The sequence below is a fragment of the Macaca nemestrina genome, chromosome 18 (assembly GCF_043159975.1).
Source record: "Macaca nemestrina isolate mMacNem1 chromosome 18, mMacNem.hap1, whole genome shotgun sequence".
Lineage (NCBI taxonomy): Eukaryota > Metazoa > Chordata > Mammalia > Primates > Cercopithecidae > Macaca > Macaca nemestrina.
The window spans coordinates 49,635,247-49,662,726 of NC_092142.1; the positions used below are offsets into that span (position 1 = coordinate 49,635,247).

General features: G+C 47.0%; 2 protein-coding genes across 12 annotated transcripts in view; both read left to right on the forward strand.

The window, feature by feature from the left end:
• The window catches only part of LOC105492256 (nucleotide binding oligomerization domain containing 2), a 70,727-nt gene extending 55,420 nt beyond the window's left edge, over positions 1–15,307 (forward strand). For 4 of the 9 annotated variants that reach the window (XM_011759304.2, XM_011759305.2, XM_011759303.3 and 1 more), the window contains 6 exons: positions 1,879–1,962; positions 4,525–4,608; positions 5,256–5,339; positions 7,452–7,535; positions 11,790–11,873; positions 13,706–15,304. In XM_011759304.2, the coding sequence (XP_011757606.1) occupies positions 1,879–1,962; positions 4,525–4,608; positions 5,256–5,339; positions 7,452–7,535; positions 11,790–11,873; positions 13,706–13,778 (493 nt within the window). In that variant the 3' untranslated portion in view covers positions 13,779–15,304. Of the gene's footprint in view, positions 1–1,878; positions 1,963–4,524; positions 5,340–7,451; positions 7,536–11,789; positions 11,874–13,705 lie in introns of those variants that run through there. The other 5 variants (XM_011759301.3, XM_011759308.3, XM_011759310.3 and 2 more) reach the window with 5 other exon arrangements.
• Positions 15,308–24,356: 9,049 nt separating this feature from the next.
• The window catches only part of LOC105492255 (CYLD lysine 63 deubiquitinase), a 59,984-nt gene continuing 56,860 nt past the window's right edge, over positions 24,357–27,480 (forward strand). Inside the window, exons 1-2 of one of the 3 annotated variants that reach the window (XM_071084523.1) lie at positions 24,357–24,407; positions 25,047–25,107. The gene's annotated coding sequence lies outside the window, so the exon portion shown is untranslated. The other 2 variants (XM_071084522.1, XM_011759297.3) reach the window with 2 other exon arrangements.

Sequence of the window (27,480 nt, forward strand, 5' to 3'; positions counted from 1 at the left end):
AAATAGAACAATTATAACAATATACTATAATAAAAACTATATGAATATGGACTTTGTCTCCCTCAAAATATCTTCTTGTACTGTACTCACCCTTCTTCTTGGGAAGATGTGTGGTGGTAAAATGCCTGTGTGATGGGAGGAAGTGAGGTGGATGACGCACGCAGCACTGTGCTCTAGCGCTGGGCTGCTGTTGACCTGACCACACGTCAGGAGGAGAATCATCTGCTCCCAGAGATCCTGAATTTTTGAGCAACGATGAGGTCGGCGGCTGGATGTCAGGAGCAGATGATCTTGATGACTACCAAATGGGAGCGTATAGAGCGTGGATGCCCCGGACGGGGGACTGATTCACGTCCTGGGTGGGATGGAGCCGGATGGCGTGTGATCAGAATAGCATGCAATTTAAAATGTATGAATTGTTTTTCTCTAGAATTTTCCATTTAATATTTTTGGACTGCAGTTGAATTCAGATAACTGAAACCATAGAAGGCGAAGCTGCGGATAAGCAGGGGGCGGAGACTACCGTATATCATTGTAATTGAGAGCACAGGCTCTGGAGCCAGACTGCCCGAGGTTTGAACCCTCATTAGCTGCATGACCTCAGGTCAGCCCAATGTCTGTGTGCCTCCGTTTCCCCTTCTGTAGAATGGGGGTAATAACCATGGCTACCTCACAGGCTGTAGTGATGAGCAAGCGAGTTAATCCACATGAAGGGCTACACCGTCTGGCAGGGGCTTTATATAGTAAGCGAGTGGCTGAAAGATGATGGGTAAATTACACAAGCACTCAGCTTGCTTCTCCTTATATGAGTCCGGTCCTCCAAGCAGGGATTCGATGTGCCGCACATTTATTGGGGAAAAGTCCTAAGAGGGGAAGTGGGGAAGGGAGCTGGGGGAGGCTGGGGGATGTGTCCCTGAGTGAAGGAGAGAGGGAAGGAAGGAAGGTGGGGCACCTTGGACTTCCGTGCAGTCCTAAGACATTTTGGCAAGGCTGATGAGGAGTTCTTGAACCAAATTCACCAGGCAGGGGAGCCTGATGTCTCAGGCAGGGGCTGGCAAGTGCAGACACCTGGATGTTAGATTTTGGAGCACAGCAGCTGGGGCCCTTGGCTACCTCCAGGGAGCTGAGGCTGGAGACCTGAAGGGCGAGTTCTCCTAGCTGCCACACCCCTTCTCCAAGGCTACAGTAATATCTGCCTTATAGGATTGCTGTAAGCTGAGTAGCTTGAAGTTCCTTAAAAGAATGAAGACGTATAGTTATCCCAGGAAGCCTGGGGTTGCAGGTGAGAGCTCTGGGGCTTCTCCGAAGCTCTCCGAGGTGTCTGGATTTGGTTGCAGCAGGATCCTTCCTTGCTGGGATCTTTCCCCATCCCTAGCCTTGGCCCTTCCTCTCTCCTTCCTTCCTGGAAGGCTCAGCGGGCCCCACCCCTCTCTCCCACCCACCTGGACCTGCCCAGGGCTCTTGTGCAACAGGTAAAGCCTACCTGTAGCAACAGCAGATCTGGGAAGGCTGCAGAGGGCACGATGGGATCTGGATCGATGGTGGCGGAGGCCGGAGGGAAAGGTGTGACCCTGAGTCATCCTTGCTGTCTCAGGGAAACCACCTCCCAGGACAGCTGCCTACTGTGGCTCCTGCCAGGACTTGTCACACTGCTGTGCGAAACAGCATCCCACTGCCTCTTTCCCTTTGCTGGGGGAAAACCAAGTTGTGGGAGCCGCTGAGTAAACTGGACCGAGCGGCAAGGGCACCTGCTGTGGCTGCTGCCTCCTGGGCAGGTCCTCAATGCTTTCTTCCTGTGTTTCCCTGGCCAGGGCACAGATGGCCCTCCTCTTCTGGCTGCTGCTGTGTTCTCTCAGCCTCCTCTATCTTCCCTTCCAGGCTGGGGAATAACCACATCACCGCCGCGGGAGCCCGAGTGCTGGCCGAGGGGCTCCGAGGCAATGCCTCCTTGCAGTTCCTGGGGTAGGTTGGATTTCAGGAAGAGGGACCTGCATGGAGGGGCTTGGGACTTTTGAGGATTTAGGGGTAGGTGAAACTCTTCAGCCAGGAGGCCCCAGAGGCAGCCCTGCTCCAGTGTGGCGAGGGGGGCGGGGCAAGCCAGGGAAAGAGTGGGCGGCCCTTGACTGCCACCTTCACACTTGGTCTAGGCCTGACAAACAGGAAGTTTGGGATGTTGGGGTTAGGGGAGGGCAGTGCCCATGAGCTGGTGGCAGGAAGCCCTCTGGGCCTCTAGGGGCGCTAGAGCTGTACTTTGGCTGCATATTAAAACCACTTGGGAGCTTCTAAACACTATTGCCAGGCCCCCAACCCCAGACTGATGAAATGCAAATATCTAGGTGCAGGGCTTAGGTATCAGGAGTTTTAAAAAGCTTCCCAGGGGATGGACATCCAGGGGTGAGGATCCCTGACCTAAGAAAGAGAAGGAAATGGGGAAGGACAGGAAGGCACCCAGGGTAAGAGGGGGCTGTGCAAGGTCCTTCGGAGCTCTTGCTCCCTGTAGGACCATGCTAGGGTCTGCCAGGGAGGGGTGTACCCCAAACTGCAGCCCCAGGGTGGGCTTCCTCTGTTTGCTAGGCACCCAGGCTTGCACCTGTGCTGTTCCCAGCAGCCGCTCTCCTATCCTTTCATGCCCTAGTGTGAACTGGGGTCCATTTGACAAGAACTAGGAGTTTTAGAACCTGGAACTGTAGGAAGAGAGAACAACCTTAGGGCCTAAGTGTTCCAGCCCATTTCACAGGGAGGCAAGTTACTCCCAAGCTCAGGTTTTTGTTTTGTTTTGTTTTTTGAGATGTAGTCTCACTCTGTCGCCCAGGCTGGAGTGCAGTGGTGCGATCTCGGCTCACTGCAACCTCCACTTCCCTGGTTCAAGCGATTCACATGCCTCAATTTCTCAAGTAGCTGGGATTACAGGCGCCCACCACCACGCCCAGCTAATTTTTGTATTTTTAGTACAGACAGGGTTTCGCCATGTTGGCCAGGCTGGTCTCGAACTCCTGACCTCAGGTGATCCACCCGCCTTGGCCTCCCAAAGTGCTGGGATTACAGGTGTGAGCCACTGCACCCAGCCCTCAAGCTCAGTTTGAGCTACAAATGGGACTATGTTGCTCTAGAAATCAACATCTTTTCCACACTGCTTTAGTAGCAAGAGAGTCTAGAACAAAGGAGGCTACAGCCCCACTGAACTCTTTTCTGCTTGAGGTCACATCTGCCACATCGGGGGTATTTACCTCTTTCAACACGTATTTATTAGGGTACCTGTCTGGGTCAGGCATTGTGCTAAAACCCCCAAACGCTGTCATATGATACAAAGTGTTCTGTAACTTGCTCTTTTTTTTTTTTTTCTTCACAATATATTATAGGAATTTTTTTAGGTCATTATGATCTCTTTACTTAATTACCTATTTATTTATTTTATTAATATTTACAGACAGGGTCTCGCTCTGTCACCCAGGCTGGAGTGCTGTGGTTGCAATCATAGCTCATTGTAGCCTTGAACTCCTGAGCTCAAGCGATTTTCCTACCTCAGTCTCCTGAATAGCTGGGACTACAGGCACACGCCACCATGCCTGGCCAATATTTTAATATTTTGTAGAGACGGGGTCTCACTATGTTGCCCAGGCTGGTCTCAAACTCCTGGGCTTAAGTAATCCTCCCTCCTTGCCTCCCAAAGGAGGCATTGGAATTGCACATGTGAGCTGCCTTGCTCAGCCTGACTTCATTTTTCAAAGAGCCACAGAGTGTTACATAATCTATTTAACTGGTCACTTTTTGATGACTATTAAGTTGTTTTCAGGTTTTTTGTTATTCCAGTGTCATATCCCTGGGGCACAGAGCAGTGCTGGCACATAGCCGGAGCTCAATAAATATGTACCTAATGAATGAAAGTGCAGTGGACATCCTAATTCAGCCATCCTTTGCTAACTTGTGCACATACCTGTCCAGGGTAGGTCCCTAGAATACAGTTGATAAGTCAGAAGGTGTGAGTTGGGCTCTACCTTTTGGAAAGGGATGTTTTCAAACTACAGTGAGTCAGAGGAGAATGGCCCAGAAGCTGAGGGTGTTGAAGCTGATGGTGTGGCGGGGTGTTAGGAAGAAGCAAGAGATAAAGAGCTTTGCAGAAGAAGCGTTAGACTTTGTTATGGGCAGGTACTGGAGGGTAGCTAAGGATTTGTGGGTGGCAGTTACTAGGAAGCTGAACTAAGTGTCAGAAAAAGTGTCTCAACTGTAAATTACTCTTGTCAGTGAGTTCCTGTCCTTAAAGGTTTGGGGCTGGGTAGGCCTCTACTATTCTCTAAGTCTGTAATGTAAAACCACTGAAAACTCTTGGGTTAAGTTTGGCCATCCCACCCAAAAGATGGAGACAGGTCCACTTTGCTGGAACCAGGAGCCCCAGTGAGGCCACTCTGGGATTGAGTGGTCCTGCCCCTCTGGCTGGGACTGCAGAGGAAGGAGGACTGTTACTTCATGTCTAGAACACATATCAGGTACTCACTGACACTGTCTGTTGACTCTTGGCCTTTTCAGATTCTGGGGCAACAGAGTGGGTGACGAGGGGGCCCAGGCCCTGGCTGAAGCCTTGGGTGATCACCAGAGCTTGAGGTGGCTCAGGTAAGCTTCAGAGTCTATCATGCAGTTTTCTTGGAGAGATCAGGTAAAGAGGGAGGAACTCGGGCCAATTTTGAAGGTCTTTGAACTTTATTTCTACCCCACAATGTTAGGCAATGGAGTAAGGAAAAAACACCATTGGATTTCAAGACAGGACACTTGAGTCTTTCTGGGTGACTTTGGAAATGTCCCTTGTCCTCTCAGGGTTTTGATACAGTATCTGTAAATTGAAGATATTGGGCTGGATCAGGTACATTTTATCTTAAGGACCAATTCCAATCCATTGGTAGTGGCTGCCTGGTGCACAACGTTAAGAAGAATTCTAAGGCTGCACCTGGGCTTAAAGAGCACCGTAATCAATTAGTGATGTCTAAAAAAGGTAAAAAACAAAACAAAAAGAGCACTGCAATCAATTAGTAATATCAAAAAAAGGTTTAAAGAAAGAGCACTGCAATCAATTAGTGATGTCTAAAAAGTGTAAAAAAAAAAAAAAAAGAGAGAGAGAGAGAGAAAGAGAGCACCACAATCTATTAGTGATGTCTGAAATGGAGCAGACCAGGAGAGCACCATGAATGTTGTCCTCCATAGGTTAGTTCATCTCTGAGGTCCTTCCCTGCTCTGACATGCTTTTGTTCCATGGTTACCTCCAGCCTGGTGGGGAACAACATTGGCAGTGTGGGTGCCCAAGCCTTAGCACTGATGCTGGCAAAGAATGTCATGCTAGAAGAACTCTGGTGAGTTTGGGGGATTTTCTGCTCTGGGGAGGTGGATCACAATCTCTGTTGATCCCCTGGCCTCATCCATAGGAGCAGTTGTATGGACAGACAAAGGTCAATGATTGAGTGATTGACTGATTGATTGATTGTGTTTGTCTTTATATGTACTGAGTGGTATGAAGCTTATAGAGCCTGGTATGTACATGCTAATTTTTTAATTTAATAAAATATATTGGTTTGCTGGTTTGATGACTGCCTCCACATGGCATAAGTGTTAAGAGCACAGACTCTGGAATCAAGCAGGCCATGATGTTAAGCAAGTTAAATAACAATTTCAGAATCTCAAGTTTCATGTCTGTAAAATGAGGGTAAGAATACTTCCAACCATAAAGGATTTTTGCAAGAATTAGATAAGGTAGTGCCTGTGAAGACCTTAATATAGTGTCTGGCATATTTGTAAGTGCTCCATAAATGTTAAATTAGAATAGTGACAGGGTTGCTACTACTATTGCTGCTGCTGCTGCTGCTGCTACAATTACTACTAGTACTGTGACTACTACTAATAATAAAGTTTTGTTATTTTAAAGTGAATTTGAGTTCCTAGGAGTACTGGGTATTCAAGTCATAGGTCACTTTGGAAGGTGTAATGGAGTTTTGATAGTTGAAAGAGGAACCATGAATCATGCTTATACTGTTGACCTGAAGCAGATTCTAAGTTTCTCATCCTTTAGATGCCACTAGTATAGTTTTCTGACATGTTCTGGGCAGTTTCAGATTATGTCAGGGAGATAAAATGCTGAATGTTTGATTTTCCCAGGAAGCAGAAAGGCACTGCAACATATGGGCATTGACATAAACAGATTTTGTGGATGGACCTTGGCTGTTGCAGGGCTTACTAGGTCCACTAAACTATGATTTGATTCTATCCTGACCGGATTTTGCCACTTGGAATTTCTTAGTAGAGGAGAACCTTATTGTGAGAGCATCAGTTATGATTACTGTTAAAAGAAAAACTTCAGGCAAATTAACTTTAGCAGAGCTGATTTGAGCATACAGCAATTTATGAATTGGGCAGCATTCAGAACTGGGAGCACTCCACCCAGCAAGGTGGGCAAGCACTATCTACAGACAGGAAAAGGAAGTGATGTACAAAACAGCTTGATTGGTTGCAGCCGGGCACTTGCCTTGTTTGGGCATGATGTGATGAGGCATTTTCCTTATATGGACATAGTCTGATCAGCTGGTAGGCTATGATTGACTGAAGCCTGGCTGCTGTGATTGACTGAGACTTAGCTGTTTGTTACAAGGATATATCGTTAGGTTGCAGTTTGCCACATAGGAACTCAAAGTACGGAGGCAGTCTCAGGCCAAATTTGGTTTAACTATACGTTAAGCTGCAGGTGACAGAATACCTTCATCTATAGAGGTTTAAACAAGGAAAGGGTTTATTTTTTCCTGTATAGGCAGCTGGAAGTAGGCAGTGTAGGGTTTGTACAGTGGCTACAAGAGGCCAGGAGGGGTCTTAGCTCTGTCTCATTATCTTTCTGTTCCATCATCCTTAGCCTGTGACTTCATTCACATGGTTGGTTGCCTCATGATCACAGGATGGCTGCTCCAGCTGCGGCACTACTTCTGTATTCCAGGATTCGGTCTATATACCAGGGAAAGCCATCTGTGTTTCTCTCCTTTGAAAAGCATTCCTGGAAGTCCCACCTGTCAGCTTCCCCTTTTGTATCAACCATGTGTATGTCACTTGACCAACCCACGTGTATGTTGTTTGACCAGCCCTGGCTGCAATGGAGAGTGGGAAATACAGTTTTTTCACCAAGTGCATGGCTGTCCAAATGAAATGAGACTTCCATTAATAAGGAAGAAAGGAAAGATGGATATTGGGAAGCTGGGGGATGAGGGAACTTATTACATAGAGAGCCCTTGGAGTGAATTCTCTTGCAAATATGTCCCTGGAATTGAGAATCCCCACAACGTACTTTATCTGTTCTTTCTTTATCCTGAGTTTGGGTTTTCAGATGTTGGATTTCCTATATGGGGGGCATGTGAGTTCATCTTTATTGACATCATCTTCCATAATCAATGTTATATCAACTGGATTTTCTCTCTTGTTCTCACCAGCCTGGAGGAGAACCATCTCCAGGATGAAGGTGTATGTTGTCTCGCAGAAGGACTGAAGAGAAATTCCAGTTTGAAAATCCTGAAGTAAGGAACCTATAAGCAGGAAACAGGACAATAATTGCTGATCTTTGGAAGGGGCATTTCTGACTAAGATCTGGGCAGCTCCCCGCTGGGGTAACTCACGTGTGGTGGCCTGGTAGAACAGCTTGCCCTGGTCTAGGTGGACAAGGATTCCAGTGCAAGTTGTTTATCTGGGAGGTGGTCCCAGTAAATGCTGATAGGAGAGTGGTGAAGTGAGATGGGAAAGCGAAGGTAACCAATAAAGGAGAGTTATCAAGAGAGTTATCAATGAGGGAAATTGGAGCTCAGTACTCTGGGGCACTCCTGGAGCCAGTGCAGAAAACACCTGGTCACCTACCCAACCAATGGGCAAGAAAGCCATGGCATTTATCCACCAACCGTCTGTCCTTCCTGTGTTGACGTGCACTCATGGGGCACTGATTCTCTAGCACTTCCAGCTCACCCTCACCCAGCTAAACATGCTTCTGGGGTCAGGAGAATGGTCTTAGGCAGAGAGTGGCAAGTCTTTTCTGCAAGCAGTGGCTGGGGAGGTGATGTGATGGGGAGCACTGTGGCCTCCTCCAGTGGCTGACTCAGTGGCTTGGGACTTGTGCCACAAAGAGATGGACAACTGAGGTGAACATGAACCCACCTAGTGACCATCACGGGCTTGTCAGGGTGCTCTCTGAGGCTGATGCCGAAATTCCTATTTCAAGGAGACCTCAGGAACCCCATCAGATGGCTCCTTTGGCTGGAGGAAAGTGTCATCTGCCTAGGCAAATGTGGTCCTAGGAAAACGCTTGCCATTTAGAAACAGACAGACAGACAGCTGCCTCTGTGAGTGCCAGCTTTGCTGCCAGGCTGCTATCCACTCTGGCAACAGTTGTTTGTGTTGCTTTCACAAGCTAGGAAATTTCCAAATATTTGGTGAAAACACTTCCACTAATCATTTGGGTGGAAGTGGGCTGGGAAGTTGGGGTGAAGCCCAGTTATTGAGCCAGATGCCAGCTTTGCACTGAGGATGGGCCTTTGGGAATACCAGGCCCATTATTGACCAGGTGTGGATATGGCAGTTTTGTCTTCCCTCCTTGTCACAGCCTTACTCCACTTGACTCAAGTGGGTGCCAGGCAATGAGGCCGGGGTTTGTCCCATGCCACCCTGTCATCAGCCTTATTATTCAGCATCCTAAACTATATCATCCCCCACAAAAATTGAACTTCTGATATATCTTTTTTTAAAAAGAGAAATTCCTGCATTTTTCTTTTCCAGGCTTAGTTTCTGCCAAGAGTTGGTTAAGAGTCCAGGCTTGCCAGGTGCAGTGGCTCACACCTGTAATCCCAGCACTTTGGGAGGCTGAGGCGGGTGGATCACCTGAGGTGGGGAGTTTGAGACCAGCCTGATCAACATGGAGAAGCCCTGTCTCTACTAAAAATACAAAATTAGTCGGGTGTGGTGGCACACATCCATAATCCCATCTACTCAGGAAGCTGAGGCAGGAGGATCACTTGAACCCGGGAGGTGGAGGTTGCCATGAGCCGAGATCACACCATTCCCCACCAGCCTGGACAAGAGAGAAGCTCCATCAAAAAAAAAAAAAAAAAAAAAAGATGAGAAAAATAATAATAATAATAATAAAGAGTCCAGGTTCTAGAACCAGACAGCCTGGGTCTTACCCCTGCTCCACCATTACCAGCCAGTTCTTCGTGGATGAGTGCCTCAGTTGCCTCAAGTGTAAATGGAGATAATGTCTGGACTTCATTACAGGCCATGAGCATTCACTGAGAGAATGTAGGTAATAAAAGTAAGTTGTAGGTTGGAGCAAAAGTAATTGTGGTTTCGGACCATGAATTTTAAATTATTATAACTAGGCTAAAATACATCTTTATTAATCAAAATAGGTATCATTATAATAAACACATTTTTTACCAATAAGAAATAAGTTTGTTTATTCCTGTAGCATAAAAATTCGTGCTTCGGGATTCGACAAACTCTTGGAAAGCATTTTCTGCATCCTGCTGGTTGTAGAAGCATTTTCCCTGCAAAAAGTCGTCGAGATTCTTGAAGAAATGATAGTCAGTTGGCCAGAGGTCAGGTAAATATGGCGGATGAGGCAAAACTTCATAGTCCAATTCATCCAACTTTTGAAGCTTTGGTTGTGCGACGTGCAGTCGGGTATTGTCGTGGAGAATTGGACCCTTTCTGTTGACCAATGCCTGCTGCAGGTGTTGCAGTTTTCAGTGCATCTCATTGACTTGACGAGCATACTTCTCAGATGTAGTGGTTTCGCCAGGATTCAGAAAGCTGTAGGGGATCAGACCAGCAGCAGTCCACTGGTGACCATGACCTTTTTTTTTTTTTTTGGCACAAATTTGGCTTTGGGAAGTGCTTTGGAGCATCTTCTCGGTCCAACCACTGAGCTAGTCCTTGCCAGTTGTATAAAATCCACTTTTCATCTCATGTCACAATCAGATCAAGAAATGGTTCACTGTTGTTGTGTAGAAAAAGAGAAGATGACACTTCAAAATGATGATTTTCTTGGTTTTCACTCAGCCTCATGAGGCACCCACTTATCGAGCTTTTTCACCTTTCCAATTTGCTTCAAATGCTGAACGACCATGGAATGGTCGATGTTGAGTTCTCAAGTGGTTGTAAGAAGATCAGCTTTGATGATTGCTCTCAATTGGTCATTGTCAACTTCCAATGGCCTGCCAGCACAGCTCCTCATCTTCCAGGCTCTCGTCTCCTTTGCAAAACTTCTTGAACCACCACTGCACTGTACGTTCGTTAGCAGTTCCTGGGCCAAATGCGTTGTTGATGTTGTGAGTTGTCTCCGCTGCTTTATGACTCATTTTGAATTCGAATAAGAAAATTGCTTGAATTTACTTTTTGTCTAACATCATTTTCATAGTCTAAAATAAATATAAAATAAACAGAAAGTATTAATTCATTAGCAAGAAATCATAAAGTGAGAATTCTGCATTAAAACGATGTATAACATAACCACATTTATTTAAGAATGTATTCCAATATCAAATGGCAAATTTCAACAGTACAAAAACTGCAATTACGTTTACACCAACCTAATAGAAGCTCAACAAATACTGGCAATTACAAGCATTGCCTTAGGGTCAACTTGAAAGACGTTCCTAAAATTGTGGGAAAGGGGGAGGACCTGGAGTGGACATTATCGGAAGGCAAAGCTATAAGCAAAAGAGCAACATGGGAAACACATGACTCCTCTGTTACTGTCCCTGGCCCTATCCTGTCTCCCCTCCCTGTTGTCAGCCACCTCATATATTCTCTAATCTCTGTGTCTGTGCCCTCAAAGACCCCCCTAAAAATGGAAATATTACTGCTCATTGGTTATTTTCTATCAATTAAGTACTGTATTAGTCCATTTTCATGCTGATGATAAAGATATACCCAAGACTGGGCACTTTTTGAAAGGAAGAGTTTATTGGACTCACAGTTCCACATGGCTGGGGAGGTCTCACAATCATGGCGGAAGGTGAAAGGCACGTCTCACATGGCAGCAGACAGGAGAAGAGGGCTTGTTCAGGGAAACTCCCCTTTTTAAAACCATCAGATCTCGTGAGACTTATTTACTATAATGAGAACAGGATGGAATTCAATTACCTTCCACTGGCTCCCTCCCACAACATGTGGAAATTCAAGATGAGATTTGGGTGGGGACACAGCAAAACCATATCGAGTACTGCGCAAGTGTTTTAGGTTTGCAGAGAGTGGTGGGTCTGCCCGGCAAGCAGAGTGCGGGGAGATAATGCCGGGACTGGTGGCTGACTTAATGGCCCAGGACTCATGCCACAAGGAGATGGATGGTGGATGTGAACAGGAGCCTGCTTACACCCATTACAATTTAGATTCTTATGCTTGATGACACAGGTACTCTTTTAGGCCCATTTTACCAATGAGGAAATTAGAACTAATTTGCTCAAGATCAAAAAAAGAAGTGGTGTAGGTGGGATTTAAACCCAGGACATCTAGCACTAAAATGCATGTACCTAACTACTATCCTAAGGGAGTGGCTACTTAATTTGATAAACTCATCTAGTGAATGGAAGAGAGATGGGTACATTTCACTGACGGTACTGAGCCTTCGCTGATGAGCTCACTGGGAATCTCAGACATGAGTGGGAGGTGTCTAGGGGACAGGTGGGCTTCAGTAGGCTGGATAACTCCTGAAGTCTCTTTAACTGGACAGTTTCAAGAGGAAAACCAAGAATCCTTGAAGCTCACCATTCTATCTTCTTCTCCAGGTTGTCCAATAACTGCATCACCTACCTAGGGGCAGAAGCCCTCCTGCAGGCCCTTGAAAGGAATGACACCATCCTGGAAGTCTGGTAAGGCCCCTGAGCAGGCCTGCTTTAGCTCTCTGAGCCTCAGTTTTTCTATCTGTAAAATGGGGTGGTGGGAGAGAGGAAAATTTCGAGGATCCTTCTGATTCTCACATTCAGGGAGAATGATTCTGCATGTGAGGGATCTGGTTTTCTGTCTAAGAAGTCTTCACATCTTTAAGTAGGAAGCAATGATTTCATTTTTAAACCTTGACTATTTATTCAGCAACTTCTCTGTTCTATGAGATAGTGTAGGAATGGGGATGTGGTTGAAGAATGAAAAGAAAAGTCAGCTCCTGCCCTCCTGGGAACTGCATCTGCCTTCACAGGTCAAAGATACTGGATCAGACCTTCTGTGGTTCTGAATGGAGGTTACACAGGTTAGGAGCAGGTTGCACAGTGTATCCAGTTCTCTATAAGAAAGCCATAGTCCTTCATGTATTTGAAAAAAGCAAGAATTGCATTCTTGACAGATTCTTTCGTTGCCTTAAAAACAATGGCCTTGGGAGTCTGGGCAGCTGGGTCCAGTGTTGTGGACTTTCTCTCTGCTGAGCCACAGCTTCAAAGATTTGTTCTTATTTCCAGGGATCTATTTTTCAGACAATAAGTAAAGGTTTTCCTTGGCCTAATGTGCTATAAGTGAATGTTAGTATGTATGTTCCAGGCACTGGGCTAGAGACTAATATTTAAAAGCCAGGACATTTCTTATAAAAAATCTGTATCTCAGGGTTTTCTCAAAAGAGCTGGGAACTCTGGATGCCCATTCATGATTCCAGTAGTTAACCAGAGTACAAGAAGGGCTAAGTCTTCTCAGATGGGCAAACCCACTCTGGCTGACTGCAGATCCACCAAGCCTATTGCCTTAGACCAGGACCCTTTGGCAACTCATTCCCATAAGCTTATCATCCCTGCTTTAAATATGCAGGCCTTGTCTTCTTTCAAAAAGCATACCAAGGCTGCAGCAAATGCAGATATCAAATGATGAAGTTAAACACAAAAGCTTTGCTGGGCGTGGCAGCTCACACCTGTAATCCCAGCCCTTTGGGAGGCTGAGGCAGGAGGATCACTTGAGGCCAGAAGTTCGACATCAGACCTCTTCTCTTAAAAAAAAAAAATTCAGCTGGGTGCGGTGTAGTTCCTAGCTACTCGGGAGGTTGGGATGGAAGGATCCCTTGAACCCAGGAGTTCAAAGCTGCAGTGGGCCACGATTGCATCACCGCACACGCGACAGAATTAGATTCCCGTCTCCTAAGATAATAAAAAATTTAAAAGTGACTTCAAAAATCTATGCTGTGATGGAGAGATTTTTCCTTCTGTAAGATTGTGACATTTCTGTGGCCTATGACATCATCAGGTTCTGGGCAGAGCGTAGGTTTTCTGTTTCTTTGTTTTTGAAACCATTGCTCAGTCCTAAGAAACATCACATTCTGTGTCCTGGGCACTAGCCAACATCAGGTTGATATTTTAAGGGATCTGATGCTATTTGCTGCCTGTTGATGGAACTTGGGAGGGCACCAGGGTTTGCTCATTGCATTCTTGACAGATTCCCTTGTTGCCTTAAAAAGAATCACTGGCCTTGGGGAGTCTGTGGCTGGCTGGGTGCGGTGTTGTGGACTCTCTCTCTCTCTGCAGAGTCATGGAGCCTTGTTCAGAATGCTTCATGAGCTGCCCTGGTTGACCGAGGGTAAAACGGCCCTGACTTCCCTGCAAGAAACACTGCAGCTGGGCCAGAGGGTCAGCCCATGCCAGGCATGGGTTTAAAAAGTGGAGGCTTTTGTTTGAACGCCCTGCTCTACTTTTGTCGTCACTCAAACCTCTGTTCACTTGATCTCCTTTAGGCTCCGAGGGAACACTTTCTCTCTGGAGGAGGCTGACAAGCTTGGCTGCAGGGACACCAGACTCTTGCTTTGAAGTCTCCTGGAGGATGTTCATCTCAGTTTGTTTGTGAGCAAGCTGTGAGTTTGGGCCCCAGAGGCTGGGTGACATCTGTTGGCAGCCTCTTCAAAATGAGCCCTGTCCTGCCTAACGCTGAGCTTGTTTTCTGGGAACACCATAGGGTCACCTTTATTCTGGCAGAGGAGGGAGCATCAGTGCCTTCCAGGATAGACTTTTCCCAAGGCTACTTTTGCCATCGACTTCTTCCCAAGATTCAATCCCAGGATGTACAAGAGGGACAGCCCCTCCTCCACAGTATGGGGCTGGCCTCTACTGATCCTCCCAGGCTTCCATGTGGGTCGGTGGGGCCCATGGATGTGCTTGTTAACTGGGTGCCTGTTGGTGGAGAGGCCTGGACTATCACAAAAGACCCCTTCCCACTGCTCTGATGAAGAGGAGTGCACAGAACACAATTCAGGAAGCAACTTTCTCCATGTCTCCACTCATCCATCCAGGCCATTCCCCATCTCTGGTTCCTTCCCTCCTCCTGGACTCCTGCACACGCTCCTTCCTCTGAGGCTGAGATTCAGAATATTAGTGACCTCGGCTTTGATATTTCACTCACAGCACCCCCAACCCTGGCACCCAGGGTGGGAAGGGCTACACCTCAGCCTGCCCTCCTTTCCAGTGTTTAAGACATTTTTGGAAGGGGACACATGACAGCCGTTTGTTCCCCCAAGACATTCTAGGTTTGCAAGAACAATATGACCACACTCCAGCTGGGATCACACGTGGACTTTTATTTCCAGTGAAATCAATTACTCTTCAGTTAAGCCTTTGGAAACAGCTCCACTTTAAAAAGCTCCAAATGCAGCTTTAAAAAATTAATCTGGGCCAGAATTTCAAACGGCCTCACTAGGTTTCTGGTTGATGCCTGTGAACTGAACTCTGACAACAGACTTCTGAAATAGACTCACAAGAGGCAGTTCCATTTCATTTGTGCTAGAATGCTTTAGGATGTACAGTTATGGATTGAAAGCTTACAGGAAAAAAATTAAGCCCTTCCTTCTAAGCAAATGTCTTCCTGGATTATTCAAAATGATACATGTCGAAGCCTCTGTAAATTGTCAGATGCTGTGCAAATGTTATTATTTTCAACATTAAGATGTGTGAAAACTGGTTAATATTTATAAATCACTTTGTTTTATTGTCTTAAGTTTATACTTTTATAGACAACATGGCCGTGAACTTGATGCTGTAAATAATCAGAGGGGAATAAAGTATTGAGTCAAAACAGCCATCTTCCTTGTGACCAAACATTTAAAAATATTCTGGCCAGGCACAGTGTCTCACTACTGTAATCCTATCACTTTGGGAGGCGGAGGTGGGCGGATCACCTGAGGTCGGGGGTTTGAGACCAGCCTGACCAACATGGAGAAACCCCGTCTCTACTAAAAATAGCGGAGGTTGCAGTGAGCCGAGATTACACCACTGCCCTCCAGCAGGGCAACGAGAGTGGAACTCTGTCTTGAATAAATACATAAAATAAAAAATAAAAATATTCCTAAAGCTTATCAAATTTTAAAGCACAATTTTCTACTTGAAGGGGGGAAAAATGATATTTTCAACCCGATCTTGTATAGCTTAAGGCAAAAGCAATTCTTAGAAAATAGCCAGGCCATCAAAACACTTTTGGCTTCAGTTTAGAAAAATTTAACCCCGTGGAGTTTTCAGCTGTGCAGGAGCCGCCCCATACCCAACCTAAAAGGCTGCAACACATGTGAAAAGGCCCCTTGGCTGCCCTGCATTCCCTCAAAGTGGCTCCAGGAGTCTTTAACAGGAGAAAGATGGAGAAGGTTTACCTACGGCTGGCTCTCCACAGCGAGCAGCCTCTCATGCAGGCCTTGTGTTAAAATAATGCTTAGCTGCGTTTAATGAGCAAGGGATCAGGTGGTCGCCCAGCAAGGTGAAATGCTACTTCCTTGAAATTTCTCTTTAAATTTCTCTTATAAGGAAACTGCGATTGCATTTGTGCGTGTCTGGTTTACTCGGTGTTGCGGCATCTCCCTGGACCCTGTGTGGGAATGTGTCTGTGGGTTTTCTTTGTGATTGGTGCCGTGTTCTGCCCAGACCATTGTTTCTAATATAGCAGATCAGGAGGAAGGTGGCGATGAGTCTCCTTTCGCTGAGGTGAACCCACAGCAGCCCATTTGCATAGCACTATATTGGGTTGTCAATTTGTCATCTTTAAATTCATTCAGCAATGAGGTCAGGCATGGTGGCTCAAGCCTGTAATCTCAGCACTTTGGGAGGCTGAGGCAAGTGGATCACTTGAGGTCAGGAGTTCAAGACCAGCCTGGCCAACATGGAGAAACCCTGTCTCTACTAAAAATAGAAGAAGAAAAAAATAAGTTAGCTGGGTGTGGCATCGCACGCCTGTAATCCCAGCTACTTGGGAAGCTGAGGCAGGAAAATCGCTTGAATCTTGGAGGAGAAGGTTGCAGTGAGCTGAGATCATGCCGCTGCACTCCAGCCTGGGCGACAGAGCAAGACTGTCATAAATTAATTAATTCATTAATTCAGCAATGATTTATTAACCAGTTATATAAGGATGACCAGTGGATGGACAAAACAGACATGGTCCTCAAGGTGCTTAGGTGAGGGTAGAGGGAGAGGCAGGCAGAAAACAAGTCAGTTGAAAAAGATATGAAAAAATCTTCAGCCAGGCACTGTGGCTCATGCCTGTAATCTCAGCACTTTGGGAAGCCGAGACGGGCAGATCACTTGAAGTTGGGAGTTCGAGACCAGCCTGGCCAACATGATGAAAACCCGTCTCTACTAAAAATACAAAAATTAGCCGGACATGGTAGCAGGTGCCTGTAATCTAGCTACTTGGGAGGCTGAAGCAGGAGAACTGCTTGACCCCGGGAGGCAGAGGTTGCAGTGAGCTGAGGTCACACTACTGCACTCTAGCCTGGGCAACAGAGCAAGACTCTATATCCAAAAAAATAAAAAAAAAAAAGTCTTCAGGCTGTTGAGGGCCTGGTCCGAGACAGGTTGTCTGAGGAGGTGCCAGGTAAGCTGTGTCCCCAAGAATGAGAAAGATATGCCCAAGCAAAGAGTGAGAGGGAACAAGGGAGCATTCTAGTCATAGGGGACAAGCAGTACAAAGACCCTCGTGGGGGAAGGAGCCTGGTATGCATGGTAGGCTCAATAGTCACTCCCAAAGATACGTAGATTCTAATTCCCGGGACCCTGGGAATGTTGCCTTACATGGCAAAAGGGACTTTGGAGGTGGGATTCAGTTAAGGGTCTTGAGATGGAAAGATTATCCTGGATTACTTGGATGGGCCTTAAATGCAATCGCAGTTTCCTTATAAGAGAAATTTAAAGGACAATGTAAAGCAAAGGGAAATATGACACCAGAGAAGAAAGCAATGTGATCACCAAGTAAGATGCTACACTCCTGGCTTTGAAGGTGGAGGAAGGTGCCATGAGCCAAGGATTGCAGCTCTAGAAGGTGAAGAAGACCAGGAAATAGATTATCCCCTAGAACCTCTGCAAGCAGCATAGCCCTGCCTGCCTTGGCTCCAGCCCATTTTGGACTTCTGACCTCCAGGACTATAGGGGAATAATTTGTGTCATTTCCTGCAGCAGCCGTAGGAAACTAATACACTATGTTGGAGGCAAGCTTAGGGAAAGGTGTCACTAGATGAGTTTGCAGAGGTAGGTAGGGCCAGTTCAGGAAAGGTGTCACTGGCCACAGTCAAGAGTTTGGTCTTGATCTTGGAATAACATCAAGGCCTTGGAAAGTTCTAAGCAGGGGAGATGTGAACCAATTTACAGTTAAAGAAGAACTTCTTTGCTCCTGGGTGGAGATGGGACAGGAATATATAGGGGTGGGGATGGGAGGCAGAAGAAGTAGGGAGGCTGCCTCAGAGCTATTGCAGGTGAGAGGCGGTTGGCAGTGGAGGTGGAGAGAAGAGGATGGATTCCAGAGACATTCTGGAGGTAGATTCCCAAGAGCCTACGAATGGGTTGGATGGGAGGGATGAGGGAATGGCAGACATCAAGGATGACTCATAGATTTCTGACTTGAGAAACTGGGGGCTTGGGAAAGTTGGGTAGGAAACCAGTTTGGAAGTGGGAGGGAGTTCTGTTTTGAATTGTCAAGTTTGAGACACCGAAATGGAGAAGTTAAGTGGAGACGTCAAAAGATGGTGTGAATTTGGAGCTCATGGGAAAGGTCACAGCCAGAGGTAACAGCGTGGGCGTCCTTAGTGTCAAACTGAGAATGGGGCCCTTGAGTCTGGATGACATGAGCTAGAAAGAGATTATGGAGAAAGAAGAGGTCAAGAGGGCCTAGGTAAGATGGTACTGAGATCTTGATATGTGATTCCTAGTAGAGTTCAGAATAGGAGAAATTCCCTAATTTTCAAAAGTCCAGCGGATACCACCAAAAGCCTCCTGGGCCAGTGTAGGGAACTAGGGAAGTAGGATTCTTGATTGTAAGCTTCTCTGATAGAAAAGTTACCTGAAAGGTACATGCTCATGGCCAGAAGTTTATCCATGAACAGACAGATTCCAGTTTTGCAGCCAAGAATACATAATTCTCATGCACAGAAAAACAAGGCATTAGAGCAGAATTTTAAAAACAGCCTCAGACTTTCATAATATTCACCACCATCCCAGAAGAAAAAGGATGCCAATCTGAGGGCCCTTCCCTCCCCATAGCACCAAACAAAAAGCTGAAATGAATACACCCCACAGAAATGTGAGAGGTGGAGTCATATTCCAAGCGGCTGAGCTGAGGCTAACCCTTCATTCCATTATTGTACCAGGACAGCCTCAAGCCTCCTTCTTCACTCGGGTGAGTGGTCCAGCTCAGTGTGTGAGGCGCCCAGTACTCAGGGCAATGCCTGGCAGTGCCTGGGCACAAGAGAATGCGCTGCCTCAGGCCCTGGGTGGAGGGTTCCAGGTGAACTGTAAGGTCATAAAGGACATTTCCCCTGGAGAATCACAGGCAGAGATCACAGCAGGGAAGACCGGCAATCCAGGTTCTTTGATTGGCTTCCCTTGGACAGTTTTTTTCCCTCTAAATTTAATCACAACCTATTATTATTTCCTGAACAATCCACAGATCCAGTCCCCTAAGCATCACCATTCCCCTGATCACTCACCCTGAAAATGCTTCTTTTCAGGAGTGCTACATCTCTTTCTGCTTTGTAACAACTTATATCTTGATATCTTCACTTCCACATCCCCTTGCACCCTTCCCTCTCTCCTCCTCTGCCTCCACCCCCAGGAAACAAGGGGTTCCCTTTGGGATCCATCCTTGCCTGGGTTACTGCATCAGTCTCCCTGTTACTGCCTTTGATATGAAGCGTGAACCTATTAAAACATAAGTCAGATCAGCCACTGCTCTGATGTAAACTCTCCAGGACTTCTTGTCTGGTACAGGGTAAAAGTCAAGGTCTCATCTGACTTGGACCCGCTGTGTCCTCTCTGGCCTCCCCTTTGCCACTCATACCTGTTCTCTGGGCTCCAACCTCACTGGCTTCTTTGCTGTTCCCTGAGCATACCAGGCACATTGCTGAGGACACCTGGCACATTGCTGCTTCCAGACGTCTGCACTCACCTGTCCCCTCCTATGAGAACACTGTTCCCTGAGACGGTGGTGTGGTTGGCTTCTTCACTGCCTTCGGGTCTTAGTTCAAATGCCACCTACATGAGGTAGTCCTTCCCTGAACGATCTACCTAAACAGCAGTTTCCAATCGCTGCCTACCCTCCCTTGTATTATCTTCTGTGCATGAACTACCTGACACGTGGTCAGTTTTCCCTTCCCCTAGAATGTCAGCTTCTGGAGAACAGGAACCACGCTCACTGCAGTGTCCTCAGAGTCTACAAAGGTGCCTAGCACATAGTAGGTGCTCAGTACATATTTGTTGAATGAAGGAAGGATCCACTTTCTTTATTAAACGGGGCAGAAACTAGAAGTTGGGGCAGCTTATGAGTCACCCTGGCCGGGCACGGTGGCTCACACCTGTAATCCCAGCACTTTGGGAGGCTGATGTCAGGAGATCGAGACCATTCTGGCTAACACGGTGAAACTTCGTCTCTACTAAAAAATACAAAAAATTAGCCGAGTGTGGTGGCGGGTGCCTGTAGTCCCAGCTACTCAAGAGGCTGAGGCAGGAAAATGGCGTGAACCCGGGAGGCGGAGCTTGCAGTGAGCCGAGATTGCACCACTGCACTCCAGCCTGGATGACAGAGCAAGACTCTGTCTGAAAAGAAAAAAAAAAAAAAAAAAAAGAACGAGTCACCCTTTTTCTGACATCGTTTCTGTCTCCTTTCTAAGGGAGGAAGATTCCCTGGGACATGGAACAATCCCTAATGCATCAACTGCCCAAAATGGGATCCAGATGTAGCAGAGAGTTCCCTTTAATAAAGAGCTTTCTGTGTGTGTTTTAAAAATCAAACATAGAAATTATTTGTCATTGATACCAGCAAATAGCTCAAATGGGAGAGCATGGATTTATAGTTCAGCTGGATTAGTTTAAAGATGATTAAAGTAATCCCCTTTATCTTATCAAAAAGAGCTTTTAGGTGGTCAGAGTAAAAGTCCTCAGACAGAATGTTCAGTCGCACTTGGAATTTCCCTCCCCTAAGAGATAAGCACATCTCAGAGATGGAAGACCTCAACCCGTCATCCATGGATCAAAACACTGTGCTGGGCTACCGTGGAGAAAGCGCCTGTGACGTATCCTTGCTTGTGTGGATACCTGGTCCAGTTAGCCCCTTGGCCCAGTGTTCATTCTGAATGCCCATATTCACAGGATTGGTGGGAAATGGCTGGAGCCATGGGAGGTTGGATGGACATCTGGGAGTTGCCATTTACTAAGATGGGGAGTGCAGAGGGATTGCAGGGGGTGCTGGTGGGGAATATCAGGAGTTCGCTTCTGGCTGTGTTGAGTGGAGATGCTGAGAAGGTGGTAGGATATAAAAGAGACATCAAATTTGGAGAGAATGCAAATAGGAGGCACCCCATGGTAGGCACTGGGAAGCATGGAGCAGAGTCTAGTCAATAACCATGACTGGTGCTACTGAGCAGGTTTCCTTGAGTCCTGACCATGTGTTGTTACTCTATGTCCCATGCCCCTACGAGGCTACCTGGAGTTTACCATCCTCCGCAGGGAAAGCGCCATTCAATTCAATAGTTTTATGTTAGGTTCCTGCTGTGTGCAATGACAGAACGACATAAGACAGCTTAGTATCAGTGTTAGGTCAGGCACAGTGGCTTATGCCTGCAATCCCAGCACTTTGGGAGGCCAAGGCAGGAGGATCTCTTGAAGCCAAGAGTTCAAGACCAGCCTGGGCAACGTGGTGAGACCCTCATCTCTACTCAAAAGAGAAAAGTTAGCTGGGCATGGTGGTGTGTACCTGTAGTCTCAGCTACTTGGGAGACTGAGGTGGGAGGATCACTTGAGCCCAGGAGACAGGGCTGCAGTGAGCTATGATTGTGCCACTGTACTCCAGCCTGGGCAACAGAGTCAGACCCCATCTCAAACAAGAAACAAGAACCAGCGTTATGTTCCCTGCAAAACCCTTCAAAAGCTTCCCATTGCTCTTGGGATGGAGGACAACCCCTATCCTTGGCTCCCAAGGCCCTTTTGTGCCCTCATTGTCTGTGCTCTGCCTCTTCCAGTTTCTTCAACAGGTCATGCACTTTCCTGTTCCCTATTTCTGGAGTGTTCACCCTCACTCCTGCCTGCCAGTTATCTTTCCCATCTCATCTCAAAGGTGACTTCCTCAAACAGGTCTTCCCTGAGTGGCCAACCTCCCTTTAGGCATGCTCAGAGAGATTCTTCTTCTGAGGCTTATCACAGCTTTAATTAAGTAAGTGATCATCTAATGAGTATTTTAGTTTGCATTTTTTTGCCAGAGGGAGGGTGGTATCTCTCTTGTGCATTGCGGTTTCCTGGTACCTGCTCAATAACTCAACCACTAGTTCCATGAACCCAGGACCAGGTTGGATGGAAGAGGCTGTGGGGTGGTGGATTGAGAGAGGTCATTAGTGAGGGCTGGAGCCCTCTGAGAAGACATGTCTGTAAAGGACTTTGACTAGGTCCTCCATGAAGGGAGGATTTGGAAGGCAGAGAGGATGAGCATTTCAGTTGGGGAATCCATTTTTAACAGAGGTGGAAAGAGCCTTGGCTTGGAATCAGGGTGTCGGCCCATCTCCTGAGTGACAGGGGGCTAGTAATTTACCGTCTTTGGGCCTTCATCTCCCATCTGTAAAGTGAGAGGCTGGTTTACCAAAGACTGCAAATAATAGCACCATGACACTATCTCCCCATCTCATCCCCTGGCAGACATCTCTCTTCCCTGTGAGCCTGAATACAAGTTCAGAATTAGCTTTAACGCAATGTTCTAGGCAGCCATTCCCAATTGATAGGAAACGATAATTGAGATAAGCCCTATTTGTCAGGCTTGACTTGGATGAAGATCCCTTAGATGTTGTCAGGCCCCGGCACTGAGTCAGTGAACATATGACAGGACAGACCCTGGGGAAGAAAGCCCTATGGAAGTAGAGACCTCAGCAGCACCAAACGCCATCAACAGAAAGGACACAAAAATGGGCCGGGCACGTTGGCTCATGCCTGTAATCCCAGCACTTTGGGAGGCCGAGGCAGGCAGATCACTTGAGGTCAGGAGTTTGAGGCCAGCCTGGCCAATATGGTGAAACCCCGTCTCTACTAAAAATACAAAAATTAGCTGGGCATGGTGGCAGGCGCCTGTAATCCCAGCTACTTGGGAGGCTGAGGCAGGAGAATCTCTTGAACCTGGGAGGCGGAGGCTGCAGTGAGCTGAGACCGCGCCACTGCCCTCCAGCCTAGGCAACAGAGCAAGACTCTGTTTCAAAACAAACAAACAAACAAAAAACCCCAGCAGCAACAACAACAAAAACAAAAAGAAGGGACATGAAAATATTCCAGTCCAGAGTGACAAACTCAAATGCCTTAAGGGACCAGTGGATGTAGATCATGCAGATAAGAGAAGTGGTCGCAGCCGTAGCATGAGAATGTTTGCCTTGCCTAAAAGGACCGCAAATCTCTCTCCTTTACATTCTTTTCTCTTTCCTCCTTCTTATTGTATGGGTTAGGCAAAACCAAATTTCAGCTGAAATTTTCTTCCAGACAGTTGGACTGTGACCTCAGAGTCCTTCCAGCTTTGTTGGAGAATAAAGATGTAGAGGAGAACGGTGTTGCCTAAGGCCACACAAGCCAGGCCTGTTGATTTCCAACTTATGGCTTCCTTTGGCAGTGTGGTCGTGAAGCTTGGAATACAGGAAGATAGGGGTGACAAAAGAGGGACAGGAGTAGAAAGAGGCTTAGGTTTTCAAAAGATGCTCATTTCATTTTGGATGACTATGGCAGGGAAGAGTGGTGGCCTGTCTACTGCTACTGTTACTCGTCACTCATGTGACTGCTTTTATGTATTCATTGGTTTAAATTCCCTGGATCTCCAGAAACATGTTACTTTCCACTGGGGGAAATTTGTGTCATGGTTAAACACACACATACACACACACACACACCCCTCCTCCTTTCTCAGTGTTAATCACCTTCTCCTATAATTAGCACTTAAAATGTCAAAGGAGAAGAAATTAATTAACAGGAGTATCCAGTGCAGCAAGGCTCTGGGACCGATTATAAAAAGCACTTCCTTAAATATTTTGAGTACTTTTGGGAATCAGAAGCCTCCCTTCTAATTGAAAGATCCTTAACTACACCCTAAGTCCTGGCTGGTGGCCAGGGGTGCAGGGCTGAGTGAGGCGGCGTGTGGAAATCCCTTCTTCACCATCCTTGGGAAAATTCCCTCCTAACTGGGATAGGTGGCAACAGAGGTTCGGAAACAGCAAGCGTCCCAGGCTGAATCTGCGGGGGAGGAAGAGATGAACCTTTCCTGAGCTGGTACTGCGTGCCAGAAACTTTAACTCAGTATTTTGCCACAATCCTATAAGACAACCGATACTATGATCTCCATTTTACAGATGAGGACATTGAGGCACAGCGTGGTTGTGACTTCCCCGAGTCACGCAGCCACTGAATGAAAGCGCCAAAGATTCAAAGTGAGGTCTGATTCTAAAGCTTTGCTCTCTCACGGCATCCTGGAATCCTATTCCCAACCTTCATCTGGACTCTCAACCCAGCCCAAACCTAAGCGTCTACAGTTTTGACAGCTGAGGCAGGAGCACGGGAGGTGGAGCTGGTGACAGCGCAGCGCCCCGCCCCGCCCCGTCTCCGGCACCAGCCAATGGTGACGCGGCACCCACAGCCTTTCGCCCAATCAGCTTGAGCTTCCCGCCTCCATCCCCCGCTCTTCTCCGCCCCGCCCCTCCGCTTTCCCTTTGGTTCCACCGAGCTTGACAGAGCGGAAAGTCCCTTCGGCCGGCGCCGGGCCGGCAGCCATTGGAGGAAGGTCTGTCACAGGGAAGCCCAATCAGGGCCCGCTCAAGAGAGCAGCTCGGCCTGCGATTGGCCAGCGCGGCGTCTGCCCCCTCCGCCCCCGCTCCCTCCCTCTCCTCTGGGCGGTTCGGAGGCGGGGCAGGTGGGGGCGGGCCCAGGTAGCAGGTTCGGCTGCGCGGGGGCCGCGCGTCGGAGGTAAATACTAGGGCGGTGGGTGTGGGGCGCCGGGGCCGGCCCGGGACGCAGGCTGGGGAGCCGGGGCGAGGGGCAACGCCCCGCCGCCCGAGGTTAGTGAGTGAGCGGGCGGCGGGCGGCGGGCGGCGGGCGGCCGGATCCCCTCGGCGCAGCCACCCGGCCTCAGGGCGTCCGGAGCCGCTGCGGCGACCGTCGGGCCCTCGGCGCCGGCCCGTTAGTTGCCCGAGCCCGAGCCGGCCGGGCCAGTGGGGTGCCGAGCACGCTGACGTCAGCCCGGGCTTCCCCACCCCCGGGGCTTCCCCATCCCCCGAGGCTTCCCGGGAGGGCTCCGAGTCCGGGGAGCGTGCCGGGTCTCCACCGTCGGGACCCTAGGAGGAGAGAGGACTTGGGGCGGGAGTCGCGCGGGACACTGTCCCCCTCCTCGCCCCCCACCCCATTTACAGATGGGGAGACTGAGGCACAGGCCGCTGGCGGGCCCCGACGGCCACGGTTGGCCTCAGGAGCTCGGGGCTGTGATTCCTACCGTCCGCGCCGCGGGGCGTATGCAGCGATCGATTTTGCGGGTGTTGGTGGCTCCCGTCCAGAAATCGCAGTCGGGGTTCTGGCCTCGTTAATGGCGTGTTCTGCTTTTTCTTTCAGTTTCCCCCTTTCCAGGGTGAGGATGGTTCTACACAGCCACCTGGAGTTCCTTAGTTGAAAGGTGCGCCCTGTTGTGACAGGTATTCTTTCTTTATGTTTTTCTTTCATGTTAACAATGGTGGGGGGGGGGGATGGCGGAAGGGGGGCGGAAGGGAAGTCATGAAATCTTGAGGAAGATGGTGTTGAGTTTGGTACTCAGCTGGGTCAGCTGCCGGTTATTCATGCACTTGGCATCGTTTCTTTTCCACCCCTTGGCATTTGAATGTTTTAGGATAGTTGTCATCTTCCAGCCACCAAGCCTGTGGCCTTGCAATCTCCCAGCCCCCATCATCCCCGCCACTTTCTTTTCTCCAGTTTTTCCTGGAAAGTTGTATCCTTAGCTCAGCTGAGGAGCATGCCTACCTTGCTTTTGAATATGGTCTAGAGATCTTAATAGGATTGTTCATTTTGCAATCATTGGCTCTCAGAGAAGCACCCAGGCCTTGAGAGGGTGTTCATTTGATTGTTGGCTTTCTACACACCCCCTCATGCCCCAAGTAGATTGAATGGCCTTAAGAATTTAGCCTGCCATTCCCCACTGAGTAGTGGGTGGATTTGAACTAGAACAGTATTAGGAGAAAATGATTTGCTGGAAATTCTTATTGAAGTTCATGTACTCTGGATGTCGATAACACCCAGAACATTCTCTAATATTCTGCTGCAAAATTGTATAGTATTCTTGCAAATAAACCTTCCTTTGGGTGGTAACTTTTGTGAGAAGCAGATAAGACTTGTTGTATAAAGCAACAACTAACATTAAGCAGCAATAATTTTTGTAGTCTGGCACACCTAAACTGTGGTTTTGTTTGATTTAAGGAAGTCTCCAGCACAAGGAGAGAGAAAGGAATACTTATGTTGTTTATCAAACTATTAGTATTTTGTTCCTGATTTTCACACTATGATCTTAAATTAGTTTTTTTTTTTTTTTTTCCATTGGTTGAACAGAATTTCTAAGTAGATACATGCTAGTGAGGCTCTAGGAAGCTAGTTTCAAATAAACCTCAAAACAACTTGGTTTCGTAATTGTGAAATTTTCTGTATTTGTTTCTTATATGTGTAACAATGAAGTGGTTTAGCATGATTTCATTTTATCCAGAGAATTAGTGAAGTTTTAGGCAAAATTCATTAAATGTTCCCAATTCCTTAGTCTTTTTCTTTTCTCTTTCTCTTGTTTTAATCCCTTAAACAGGAGGAGGAAATGCAATTTTGTTTTCACTGTTGGCACTTGAGTCTTTCATTCATTTCTCCGTATTCAGTGCCTAGCATATGCCAGGCTCTCGTGTGGGCACTGGATAATATAAAAATGAAGGACTTGGGGAATTCACAGTTTGGCAGTGGAGTGGCTAGGTTTAACACTAGAGAGGCAGCAGTATTCCGTGTTCCGGCGGGAATATGCAGATGTGAGAGGCTTTGCTTTTCTTTTAACCTTATAAATCCCACTTATATTAGGGACTGTGTACTTGTGACACAAGTTAGTCATTGAGGAAAATTAAAACGGACTCAGTCTTCTTTTCTGGCCACGGAATCTCTGTATCCCTATTCTTTAGCTGTTTAGAAATATAACAACTTTGTCTTTTAGTGAGAGGTGTTCTTTTTTAAAAGAGTAATCATTCTAGCTATCCAGAAGCTTTTGGGAAAAGGCCCACATGTCTTCTTTCTTTGGTGTCCATGCTGACCTTCCTACCTCTTTGCCATTGGTAATTAGGGGCAGAATTAAGTATTGTAATTTTTATTCTAATTTAGGTAGCTTCCTTTTTAGAACAAGTAGGATATCTCAAGAGATGCAAAAAGCTCTTGAATTGGATCTGTCTTTGTGAGATCCTTATGAACAATATAACCTGATAACTTGAGAATCAGAAAGACACTGTATCTTCTGGATAAGTTAACCATTGTTAGTTTTCTGTTGCTACTGATGTTCATTTGTAGTATATGTTGCCTTTCAGAATGTGGTAATTGTAATCTTTAACATTTTCATGTAAAGCTTATTTCCTGATCATCTTTCCATTGCCTTCATGGAAAATTGATAAATATTTGTGCCTTCCAACCCTCATCTTGGTTTAATGACTTTATCTTAATACAAGTAAGTTCCCCTTTACTTAGAATCCAGACCATCAACAAGCTCAGATAACCAGAAATGTGTTCAAATCTATGTGAACCTGAACTGTTCTCCTTCTTCAGTGTCCCCAAAGGAAAGGCCTTGTGTTCAACATGGCTTTAGGGTTAAACATATTACTGTGTTTCAACTCGTTGGTAATTTTCATTCAGTATTTATTAGCAGGATATTCATAATCACACAGTTATCCAGCCTGAAGAAAGACAGTATTTAGATGAGTCATTTGTGATATACTCACTCAAAGTGATTCAACCTGCAAAGTAATAAGAGAATACAAATGAA